The sequence below is a fragment of the Callorhinus ursinus genome, unplaced genomic scaffold (assembly GCF_003265705.2).
Source record: "Callorhinus ursinus isolate GAN/ISIS: 27379988/994484 unplaced genomic scaffold, GSC_fseal_2.0 scaffold6, whole genome shotgun sequence".
NCBI classification, from domain to species: Eukaryota; Metazoa; Chordata; class Mammalia; order Carnivora; family Otariidae; genus Callorhinus; species Callorhinus ursinus.
The window spans coordinates 3,216,678-3,229,631 of record NW_027397068.1 but is presented as its reverse complement, the minus strand read 5'-3'; the positions used below and the strand labels follow the sequence as shown (position 1 = coordinate 3,229,631).

General features: G+C 35.8%; 1 protein-coding gene and 1 pseudogene across 7 annotated transcripts in view; both read right to left on the bottom strand.

The window, feature by feature from the left end:
- Positions 1-483: 483 nt before the first annotated feature.
- On the bottom strand, positions 484-972 carry LOC112813368 (centrosomal protein of 19 kDa-like; annotated as a pseudogene).
- A 10,541-nt stretch (positions 973-11,513) lies between these two features.
- TTK (TTK protein kinase) overlaps positions 11,514-12,954 on the bottom strand; it is an 87,381-nt gene continuing 85,940 nt past the window's right edge. For all 7 annotated transcript variants that reach the window (XM_073893544.1, XM_025858568.2, XM_073893545.1 and 4 more), the window contains one exon: positions 11,514-12,011. In XM_073893544.1, coding sequence (XP_073749645.1) covers positions 11,928-12,011 — 84 coding nt within the window. In that variant the 3' untranslated portion in view covers positions 11,514-11,927. The remainder of the gene's footprint in view (positions 12,012-12,954) is intronic.

The window sequence follows — 12,954 nt, the reverse complement described above, 5'->3', positions numbered from 1 at the left end:
TCACAAGTTTTTGAGTTATCTTCCAATTAGATTGTAAGCTCCTTAAAGGAAGATTCCTATATTCTGGTTTTCGTATATTCCTCACACATCTACACAATAGATACTCTACATGTCCTGGTTTTGAAAAGTAACCTGGTCAGGGCACCTGGGTGGCTCAGTTGTTAAGCATCTGCCTTCAGCTCAGATCATGTTCCCGGGGTCCTGGGATCGAGCCCTGCATCGGGCTCCCTGCTTGGCGGGCAGCCTACTTCTCCCTCTGCCACTCCCCCTGCTTGTGTTCCCTCTCTCGCTGTGTCTCTCTCTGTCAAATAAATAAATAAAATCTTAAAAAAAAAAATAAAAAAAAAGTAACCTGGTCCATCCAAACTTGACCCAACATGTACATTTAATGTTCTTTACAGATTTTTCTAGAACCATGTTCATACATCCTTTGAATAAACATGATTTTCTGCTAGCACAATCAATTCATGTGAGATTTTGATATCAGAACTCATCAGCTGACTCTGTGTCCCAGCCACAAGACTGCAGTTGTTCATCCTGAGGGAACCCAACTTCTATGTCATAAACGAAATTCAGATCATCCTTCTTCTTCCGATTTTTCTCAAAAAGTTCATCCATGATGCTCTTTTAGCAAGTTCCTTTTCATCTAGTTTGTTCAGATCTTCCTCAGAATCAATTGCTATTTCCTGTTGAAATTTGTTCCATTTTCTCAACTAAACTTTGCCCCCACAAGTAACCTCATAAAAAACCTGAATAACTTCTCTAGCTGCCTCAGGGACACTTGTTCAAGTTAATTCTTGTGTCATGGATGATTCTTTAATTTTTCAGCAGCTCTGTTGCAATCTGAAAACTTTGAAATTTTTGGACTGGCATGATGCATTGGCAACTCTTCCTCTTCATTTCATTGTCATAGATTAAGATAATAGCTGGAGGCTAGAACCTAATTCCACAGTTCTTGGCAGTGCACATCATTCTCACACATATACTTCAGGTAAATCAGAGGAAATCTGATGAAAATGTGTGAGTCACATAATGACTTCCTGCTGGAAGTGGAGGTGGAGGTGGAGACAGGGAGCTCCCTGATATGACTTGCAGGACTGCATCCAGGGTCGGGGGTCTCCATAAAGGACATTTTATTTTGTCCACCACTCTAGGGGTTACATCAGTCCACTGGGCTAGCCAGTTTGCTGATAAAGCTAACATTGTTTTTCTGTAAGAAACATAATTCTTGCTTTCCAGGAAGAAAACTTTTATTCATGCATTCAAACAATATTTATCAAGGGTCAACTATGGACCAGGCATTATATTAGGCACTGGGAATACAGTAGTGAACAAAACTAATAAAAAGCTTTGCATTCTGGCAGCTGGTATTATAATGGGGGGAGAGGGAGATAAGTAGTAAACAAAACAAAAACACACCCAAATCAATTATAGAGAATGTTAGAAGGATGAATCCTACAAAAAACAATTAAGCAACAAGGAAGAGGATTATGATGTAGAGGGGCAGGGGGATTATGATTTTAAATGTTACTTAAGGAAGGCCTCATTAGGAAAAATTACATTTGAATAAACACAAGATGAGGAAACAAGCCTAGTGACTACTAAGGAAAAAGCATTCTAGAAAAAGGAACGGCAGCTCAAGGGCCATAAGGCAGGAGTGTGGCTACTGCCTTCAAGATATGGCTACATACAGCAGGAAACCTACCCTTCAAAGACTTAGGCATTTACTCTGAATTAGATGGGTGTCAGTTGGAAGGTATTGAGCAGAGAAGAAAAGTGCCCTAACTCATATTGGAACAAATCACTCTGGGTGTCCTATAAAGAACAGAACATGTAGGGACAAGAGTGGAAGCAGAGAGAACAGTGAGAAAATGATTACAGTGACCCAAGGTGATGTATGTGCTGGTGGTGAGGACTGAATTCTAGGTATCTCCTGAAAGAGGAATCAACAGAATTTTCTGGTTAGATAGCCTTAGTCTCCTCCTTAAAATATTGCTTAATTAAATCTACTCAAAAAGATATTTGGCCACCACACATTAGGGATAGCTTAAATGTAAACCCAAATTTCAATAGCCAAATCTAATATCAAATTGCTGATAATTAAAAAAAAAAAATTCATGATGGTATCATGATCTCTATCTGTGGATTTATGGTATCAGCTACATTTTAGGACAAATACTAACTTCGATTTCCATTAATTCTGAATTATACACAAAATAAAAAATAGGGAAATATCCTTGTGCATTCACATCATAGGATATTACAAAGGAATCAAAATTGTATTTATGAAGGGTTTAAATGACTTAGGAAAATGCTTGAGAAAGGTAGGTGGAAAAATAAGAGTACAAAGTTATAAATATATTATCTCAATTATACAAATATGCCAAATGATAATAGTAATTAGCTGATGCTAATGGGATTGGGAGTTATTTATGCTTCTATTATACTTTTCAAGTAGATTAAAGTGAGACTATTATTTTCCTTTGATAGTAACATTAAAAAAAAACCACTATGGCAAGATTCATCTATGGTTGCTTTCCATTTATCCAACAAGATGAAATGGAGGAGGCAATGTGCTAGGTTTATTGAGGATGATCAGAGTCCCACTGAAGGGGAGAGAGGGAACATGCTAGAGTCTCCACAAATATGCCGCCCCAGCATCCCTAACCCTTCTCCAAAGGTGTCTCTTCACATCACCCCATTCTCCACCACCAAACTCGTATTAGATTTTTCTCCATAGTAGAGCTAGCTAGTCCATCATGACTAATTATCATTTTCCTCATTTGCATATGTTTTTAAAAAAGATATTATAATATCCTTAAACTAAATGGAGACTGGAACAGAGTTTCTATTGGATCCTCTGCTCCACTTGATGGAAAGCCAACTGTGTTCTTGCCTCTTATAGTAGCAAGAATGTGAACAACCATCCACAACCACCTCCTCATTTCACCTGTGACTACAGGGGCTTTCTGACCTTATTCTCTCAAATGTGCTAATTTAGTAGATTCCTAATAACAGCATAAGTTAATTCCATATATAGATATATATGCCTCTACAAACAGCCAATATACATTATTACTTTACTAAAAAAACTAAGTAATGTAATTACTAGTAAACTTCTCTCTTCAATACAATATACTCTCTTTCTGGCAGTAAAAGGGGTAGAGCAGAGAGGAAGAAAGGAAGAAAATAAGAAAGAGAAAGGGTGAAGAACCATAGAGAGCATCCCAAAGTTATTTGTAACTACTCTGGGAAAATAGCATCAATTAAAAATCCTCCAAAATGTCTTGGCAAGAAAAAACAGAATACTTTTATTCCCTGGGTCACTCAACACCTAGTAGTCCTAGGAACCCTTTAAATTTTACCCTGAGAGGGGTGAGAAGCTGTGCAACAGCCGGTAGCAGGGAAGCGAAGTGATCTTATTTGCATTTTGAAAAAATTACTCTGGCCACAGTGAGGAGGATGGACCAAGGGGGATGTGGAATGACCTGTGTAGGAAACTGAGCTTCACACTGGTATTGAATCAAATAAGTCAGAATTACTTTACTCTAAAAACTGTCAGCAGTTAGGGGGAAGAGACACTGAACTGCTTTCTTCCCTCTAAGAAATTTTCAGTTTAAGTGTGAGAGGATCTTCCAAAAGGATGTAGGGCAGGAGCAGGTAGTGAAAAACCTTGATGAAATTGTAACTTATTTTATGAAAAATAACAGGTACATATTTCAGAGCCTAATACTTTCTTATCCCAGAGTCCTGGGATCAAGTCCCACATGGGGCTCCTTGCTCAGTGGGGAGCCTGCCTCTCCCCCTGCTTATGCATGCTCGTTCTCTATGACAAATAAATACAAAAATCTTTAAAAAACAAAAAAAATTTTTTCATTTTTTAAAACTACTGATATCTTTCAGGGTTACTTGTTACCGTGGCAAAACCTAACCTGATTGGTACTGATACTGGTTTAAGGTAATAGAAAATGCTGGTGTGAAAATTAAAAGGAAATCTCTAGAATGGAATCAGGAGGTTCCCGGTGGGAGCTCTTATGCCCTAACACGTTGTCAATTACAGATCCAACAGGAAGAGATGGACCTTGCCCTTGGACACTATTTTGCTATCCCAGTAGTTGGAAGAAAAGCTTTGCTCCTTTCCCAGGCAAGAGCTCAGCCGATGAAAAGCCACTATACTTCAAACTGCCACTTTAATACAATGGAATTTTTGTTTATATCAGACTTCCTAATGTTCCCCTTTCCTAATCTTTAAGTGTTCCTCTGCTTTGTTCTGTGGACTTGCCTCCAGTTCTGCAGTAGCTTGCTTGTTCCAGATTGCAATTCTCTACTATTCCCAAATAAATCCAGCTTTTGCTAGTAAAGTAATTGGCAGTTTTATTTTTTAAGGTTAACGCTGGCTTCCTCTGGAATTTCCAATAATTGAGACCAAACAAATCAGAGATCATAAACAAAGACTAACAAATTCAGAAGAAGTGTTTACTCTTAAGAGTAAACATTGCAAGCCTGAGACTGATATCCTTAAAAAGGTCTGCTTGGAAGGTTGCCTTTGGCCAGAGTCTAGGAGCTCAAATTTCTGGAGGACTCCCAGCATTTCCTAAATAATTTGTGAGGTACAAACAATGTGGTTTAAGATAAATACCTGCTTTCCCTCTGGGAGCCTAGAATTTGGGTACGTGTTAGGTAAAGGGTGAGTACATGACCAGCACCCCAAAACACCCAGAGTGACAAGCCTCTAATGAGCTTCTGTGGTAGACAACATTTTGTGGGTATTGTCACAACTTCCTGCTAGGAAATTAAGTGCATCCTTTGTGAGTCACTGGGAAAAGACACTTGGAAGCTTGTGGCTTGTTTCCTGCAGACTATGCTTCATGCACCTTTTTCCGTTTGCTGATTTTGCTTTACATCCTTTCACTAATAATAAATCATCACAAGTATAACTAAATCCTCTGAGTTCTCCTAGCAAATCATCAAACTTGGGGGGTGGTCTCAGAGACCTCCAACACGGTAAGAAACCAATGGCAGAGTCAGAAGAGAAAACAAAAAAAGAGATTTCAATTAAAAAACTTCAAGTACTGGAATTGCAAATATGGAATACAAAATTATTCCATGTAAAATGACTAAAGAAATAAATGATAAAATAACACATTTGAGGAGGAAGAAAATAACCACCAAGGAAGAAAAGGTAGGTTTGAAAAACAACCAAATGAAATTTCTAAAAATGAAAAAATTTAAAGATAATAGCTGAGAATTTTTCAGAATCAAGAAGATATATGATTCCACTGACTTGGAAAGCATATTATATACCAAAAAGGATTAAAAACAAAACAAAATCAATCACAAGACATATTTTGGTGAAATAGATCACAGAGCTTTAGATCTTAAAAGTAGCCAGAGAAAAAAGACAGATCACTTATATAGAAATAAAAGATGGATAGAGCCTGAAAAAACAATCTCATGAAAATGAGAGATTTTTCAAATAAGCAAAAAGATTTTCACTATCAATGGATCTTTGCTAAAGGAATTTTCCAAAAAGCATACTTCAAAGAGAGGAAATCCTCTCAAAAGTTAATTTGAGATACAAGGAATATATAAAATGGCAAATGTTTCTGTGAATCTAAATAAGTACTTCTGTATAAAATGATAATACTAATCTGTGGGATTATAATAGGATAAAACTAAAATACACCATAATTGTCATACAAGTTGTGCTAATGTAGTTAAAATATATTAAAATCTTTGGTTGAGATATTTGTTTAACTTGATTCTTTGTCAAGTTAAATAACTCAGTAAAATTTAAGACAAATTACAAAAAACAAACAAACAAAAAAACCCCCAAAACTCTAAACCTTCTAAGCCATCAGAGGGAAAATTATAGAAAAGAAAAACACAAAACTAAAAAAAAATGAAAAAAAAAGAGGGAGGAGCAAACAAAGAATAAAGGGAGAATACAAGTGGATTAAGTAGAAATGCAAACATATGAGGGTAGAAACAAATTTACTATAATCATAACAGATATTAATAGATTAAAGTTGTCAGGCAAAAGAGACAAATTACCAGTGATTGGATATAAAGTAAAATTCAGGTATGTTATTTACAAGGGATATTCCTAAAAGGCCACAGAAAAGTTGAATTATAGGGGCGCCTGGGTGGCTCAGTTGGTTAAGCATCTGTCTTGGGCTTGGGTCATGATCCCAGGGTCCTGGCATCGAGCCCCGCATCAGGCTCCCTGCTCAGTGGGGAGTCTGCTTCTCTCTCTCCCTCTCCCTCTGTGCGTATGCCCTCTCTCTCTCTCTAAAATAAATAAAATCCAAAAAAAAAGAAAGAAAAAAAATCATTGGAATTAAAAAAAACAGTTGAATTTTAATTACACTCACACACCAGGGAACTATTAACCAAGAGAAATTGGAAAACACCACATTTAGAAGAAATAAATACATATTTAGAAATTAAGAAGATCCCTATGAAATGGTAAACATGATACTTAACCAGGAAGATAAAAAAATTCTAAGTTTGCATGCACCTAGTGAAATAGCCTCAAAATATGTAAGGCAAAAATAAACATAATTTAGCAACCAAAAAGTGGTATTTTAAACATATTTATATATTGTCATGCTAACTTGATAGCTTGTCTCTTATTTAAGAGTATTTTATTGTTCTAGGAAACATGTAATACATTGTCATTTTTCCATTTAACATAATAGAAAATAGGCTCCTGGTTAGGAGTTATTTTTGCACAGAATATCTGATTTTTTAAAACCATTAAATAGAAGACACCAAAATATTGTTCAAGAATATATACATATGTGATAAAATTATTTTTAAAGAACAAAGGAAAGGTAATTTAGAGCAACCCTCCTAAGGACAAACTTTTAAAAACAGGGAAAAAGCATAAAAAGAGCTAACATTTAGTGGTAGGGAGCCTCAAAGATGGACCATGATGATTTCTGCCTTCTGTTGGTCACACCCTCAGGAGAAACTAAAAATTATTTTGAATAAATGAAAATGAAAACACAACTTATCTAAATTTGTGGGATGCAGCAAAGTGGTACATAGAGAAAAATTTATAGCACTGAATGCATATATTAGAAAAGAAGAAAGTTCTACAATCGATGATCTAAGTTTCTACTTTAGGAAACTAAAAAAAAAGCAAACTGAATCCAAAGTAAGAAGAAAGGAATAATAGAATTAGAGCAGAAATAGTTGAAATTGAAAACAGTTAATCAATAGAGAAAAATCACTGAAACCAAAAGCTGACTCTGAAAAGATAAATAAAATCAATAAGCCTCGGGGCCCCCTTGAACCCCGTGTTGGGCTCCCTGCTCCGCGGGAAGCCTGCTTTTCCTTCTCCCACTCCCCCTGCTTGTGTTCTCTCTCTCGCTGTGTCTCTGTCAAATAAATAAATAAAATCTTTAAAAAAAAAAAAATCAATAAGCCTCTAGTCAGACTAAGGAAAAAAAAAGAGGACAAAAATTACTATATCAGAAAAAAAAGAAAGGACATAACTATAGATTCTATAGACATTAAAAGGATACTAAAGAACTACTGTGAACAACTCTATGCTCATGAATTTGATAAACTAGATGAAATGGACCAATTTCTTAAAAAACACAATTTGCCAAAACTCACACAATAATAAACAGGGCTCCTGGGTGGCTTAGTTGGTTAAGCATCTGCCTTCGGCTCAGGTCATGATCCCGGGATCCTGGGATTGAGCCCCACGTTGGGCTCCCTGCTCAGTGCGGAGTCTGCTTTTCCCTCTGCCCCTCCCTCTGCTCGTGCTCTCTCTAATAAATTAAGTAAAATCTTAAAAAAAAAAAAAAAAAAAGAATAAACTACCTGAATAGGTTTCTATCTATTAAAGAAATTGAATCAATAATTCATTACCTTCCAGATGGGTTCCCAGGCCCAGAGGGGTTCACTGGTAAATTCTACCAAATATTTAAGGAAGAAATTATATGAATTCTCCACAAGCTCTTTCAGAGGATAAAAGCAGAGGGAATACTTCCTAACTCACGTTATGAGGCCAGCATTATCCTAATACCAAAACCAAAGACATTATAGGAAAACTATAGACCAATGTCTGATGAATATAGATGCAAAAATCTTCAATAAAATATTAGCAAATCAAATTCAACAGTGTATTAAAGGAATTGCACACCACAACTAAGTGGGCTTTATCCCAAGTAGTCAAGGCTGGTCCAACATTCAAAAATCAATTAATGTAACCAATCACATCTACAGGCTACAAAAGAAAACTCACATGACCATTATTAATAGATGCAGAGAAAGCAACTGACAAAATCTAACATCTATTCATGATAAAAACTCAGGAAACTAAGAATAAAGGGGAACTTCCTCAACTTAATAAAGAGTATCTATAAAAAAACATACAGCAAGGCACCTGGGTGGCACAGTAGGTTGAACATCTGACTCTTAGTTTCAGCTCAGGTCATGATCTCAGGGTCCTGAGATTGGGCCTGCGTTGGGGTTCCACACTCAGTATGGAGTCCACTTAGTTTCTTTCTCCCCTTTCTCTCAAATAAATAAATCTTAAAAAAAATACAGCTAGCATATTTAATGGAGAGAAACTTGAAGCTTTTTCACTATGATCAGAAACAAGGCAAGGAAGTCCCCTCAACACTTCTTTCAACAGCATATTGAAAGTGCTAGCTAATGCAAGAAAAGAAAAGGGGAGCCTGGATGGCTCAGAGCATGCAACTCTTGATCTTGGAGTTGCGAGCTGGAGCCCCACATTGGGTATAGAGATTATTTAGGGGGAAAAAAAAGACAAGAAGAAACAAAAGGTATGCAGATTGGGAGGGAAGAAATAAACTGTCTTGTTTGCAGATGACATGATCCTCTATGTAGAAGACCCAAAAGAACTCCTGGAACTAATCAACAATTATAGAAAAGTTGCAGGATACAAGGTTAATATACAAAAGTCAATCATTTTCCTATATATAGCAATGAACAAGTGGAATTTGAAATTAAAAACAATACCATTTACATTAGCACCCTCAAAAATTAAATACTTGGGAATAAATCTCATAATATATATACAAGGTCTATATGAAACTACAAAACCCTGATGAACAAAATCAAAGATTAATAAATGGAGAAATATTCCATTCATGGATAGGAAGACTCAATATTGTCAAAATGTCAGTTCTTCCCAACTTGATCTACAAATTGAATGCAATGCCAATCAAAATCCCAGCAAGTTTTCTTATGGAAAACCAATCCTCAAGTTTATATGGAAAGGCAAAAAATCCAGAACAGTCAACACAATATTGAAGGAGAAGAACAAAGTTGGAGGACTGCCACTAGCCAACTTCAAGACTTACTATTAAGTGACAGCAATCAAGACAGCGTGGTATTGGTGAGGGAATAGACAAATAGATCAGTGAAAGAGAATAGAGCCCAGAAATAGACTCCCATATATGTATAGTTAATTGATCTTTGATAAAGGAGCAAAAGCAATACAATGGAAAGAAGACAGTCTCTTCAATAACTAGACATCCACATACAAAACAATGAATCTAGAGACAGATTTTACATTCTTCACAAAAATTAACTTATAGTGGATCACAAACCCAAATGTAACATAAACTGCAAAACTGTAATACTCTAGAACATAACAGCAGGAAATAGATGACCATGGGTATATGGTGATGACTTCTCGGCCACAACATCAAAGACCCAATCCATGAAAGAATTGAAAAGCTGGAGTACATTAAGATTAAAAACTTCTGCACTGTGAAAGACAGTATCAAGAAAATGAGAAGACAAGCCACAGACTGAGAAAAAATATTTGCAAAAGACATCTGATAAAGGACTACTATCCAAAATACATGAAGAATTCTTTTTTTTTTTTTTAAAGATTTTATTTATTTATTCATGAGAGACACAGAGAGAGAGCGAGAGAGAGGCAGAGGGAGAAGCAGGCTCCCAAGGAGCAGGGAGCCCGATGTGGGACTCGATCCCAGGACTCTGGGATCATGACCTGAGCCGAAGGCAGACGCCCAACCATCTGAGCCACCCGGGCGCCCCATGAAGAATTCTTAAAACTAACTTAAACCTTAAGAAAACAAACAACCCGGAACGCCTGGCTCAGTGGGGAGCCTGCTTCTCCCTCCCCCTCTCTCCCTGCTCATGCTCTCACTCTCTCTCTGTCTCAAATGAATAAATAAAAAATCTTAAAAAAAAAAAACCACCCAATTTAAAAAATAAGCCAAAGACATCTCACCAAAGATGGTATCAGCTGGCAAGTAAGCATATGAAAAGATATTCCACATCATGTGTCATCACAGAAATGCAAATTAAAGGAACAATTACATACTACTACATACCTATTAGAATGGCCAAAATCTGGAACACTGACAACTCCAAATGCTGGCAAGGATGTAGAGCAACAGGAACTTTCATTCATTGCTGAAGGGAATGCAAAATGGTATAGCCTCTTTGGAAGACAGTTTGGCAGTTTCTTACAAAACTCAATATACTGTTACCATCAATCCATCAAACCTGCTCCTCAGGGAGTTGAAAACTTACATCCACGCAAAAACCTGCACACAGATTATAGCAGCTTTATTCGTAACTGCCAAAATCTGGAAGCAATCACAATTACATATGGTAGGTGGATGGATAAACTGTGGTGCATCCATACAATGGAATATTACTAGGCACTGAAAAGAACTAGAGGAAATTTTCCAAGTGAAAGAAAATAACCTGAAAAGGCTACCTACTGTGTAACTCCAACTATATAATGTTCTGGAAAGGGCAACACTGTTGAGACAATTAGAAGATCATTGATTGCCAGGGATTATGGGGTAGGGGACAGATGCAGAGGAGGAGCACAGATTTTTAGGGCAATGAAAAGACTCTGTATGATAGTATTATGATGGATACTTGTCATTATACATTTGTCCAAACCTATAGAATGTATATCACCAAGAGTGAACTGTATGGAACTATGGACTTTGGGTGATTATTATGGTGTGTCGATGTAGGTTCATTACTTTTAACAAATGTACCAGTCTGGTGGGGGATGTTGATAATGAGGGAGACTGCATGTGTGGGGGCAAGGGCTATATGGGAAATCTCTGTACGTTCCCCTCAATTTTGCTGTGAACCTAAACCTGGTCTAAAAAAGAATCTTAATTAAAAAAAAAAAAGTCTATTGAAATCTAAAAAAAGAAAAGAAGAGGGGCGGGGGGAAGAGTCAACTGGATTCAGTCTGGAGACTCTAAGACTATACATTTGTAATTACCAATTACCAAGCAAGTCACACAGTGAAGGCATGCCCTATACAACTTATACCTCAAAAGCCAGCATGATACTCTAAACACCAAGCCATAGATATTATGAAGAATCAGAGAGAATTAAAAGAACAAAGTACAGCCCTAAAACTCGGTACCATAAAGCAATTAGGAAATCTATTTTAGAATTCAAACCGTTTGTAATTTTCTTCTTGACGTTCATTTACTAAGATCTACTCTTGTGTCTTCCCTTAATTCAGTTTTTATTAAGAATTATGCTGCCACACCAGCAGTACATTTGCTTAAAGAAAATAATTATACAATTTTTACATTTTAGTGTCATTTTATGCTACAAAGCTTTATTTACATAGTTCTTCAGAATATATTTCAGTTGTTCACCCACTATTCTAAGTGTGAAATGGTATCAAATAGAGTAGCTTTACAGAAAAGCATAAAAGAGAGAAAACAATTCTACAACTTAATATATACAGTATCATTAGTGGTTATTATTTTTACAGTTTTCTTTTGAGGATAATCTACTGAATTTTGCTGCCATTGACATTTCAGGGTGAAGTTGTCTTTAAGAGCAGATTTCCACAGAGAATCAAGAGTATAACAGTCCAATATATTTTACAGGTTGATATCTGACAATTTATGAGTAGCTGCAAATCATTTTTTCTCCCATTTTTTTTCAAAAGTCTTGGAGGAAGAGGAATCATGACTTTCACCACTACTGTAGTGGTCATATAAAGTCTGAAATGAAAAACACACACCTGTTTTGTAACTTCTAAAGGTCAATGTATTATCAGACAAATAAAGACAACTACAAAAAATGTAATGAATTTCTCTCTTGTTATTATAACTAGAAAATTATAAACTATTGAAGATAATTAAGAATAGTAAACACCTAGCTTGGCCTAAAAATCCACTATCATGAGATACAGCTCCATCATTCTATAAAAGAAATGTAACATAGCCATTAATAAGCATATATATACCTTAAAGGCCTTCTTGCTCTGCTGTATTTTTCTTTAATTAACCCAGTCTTAGATAAATTGCTACACTTTAAAATACACTCATCAGGAAATATAGTTTCAGATGATATTTCAACTACTAAACAGATGACATTAAAAAAATACAAATTGTTATATAAATAAACACAATTAGCTATATTACAATCTACATATTTTAAAAGATTTAAGGCTAAGCCAACATTTAATTTATAAAGATAACAGACATCTCTACCATTAAGGAACTTATATAACCTTAGAAGTCAAGGTAACTAATTCATCTCAATTTTATTTATAAAAGGCTCTATATAATATACTGGTAGAAATTTAAAACATGGAGATATGAAAGAATAAAATTATAAAACAAATTTTGCCCAATTTGAATTCCTAAAGCCATTGATTTAACCACGAGCACTTAGGAAAATTTAAGAAAAAATTTACCTTTATGTCATGAATGCAAATATAATAGTGAATATATAGTAAATTCCTCCAGAATGTATCCAAGTTCTTGACATCTTAGATTGGCCTTACCCTACCCAGAGAGCTAAGAGTATTTTTAATTTAAGCTCCCATAATTTTATAATAACATTATTACTGAAATAAATAATTAGTAACTGCTTGGTAACTAAACCAGTTGCTCAATAAGCATACATAGGGTTCAAGAAATGACTAGGGGTTTGACGGCA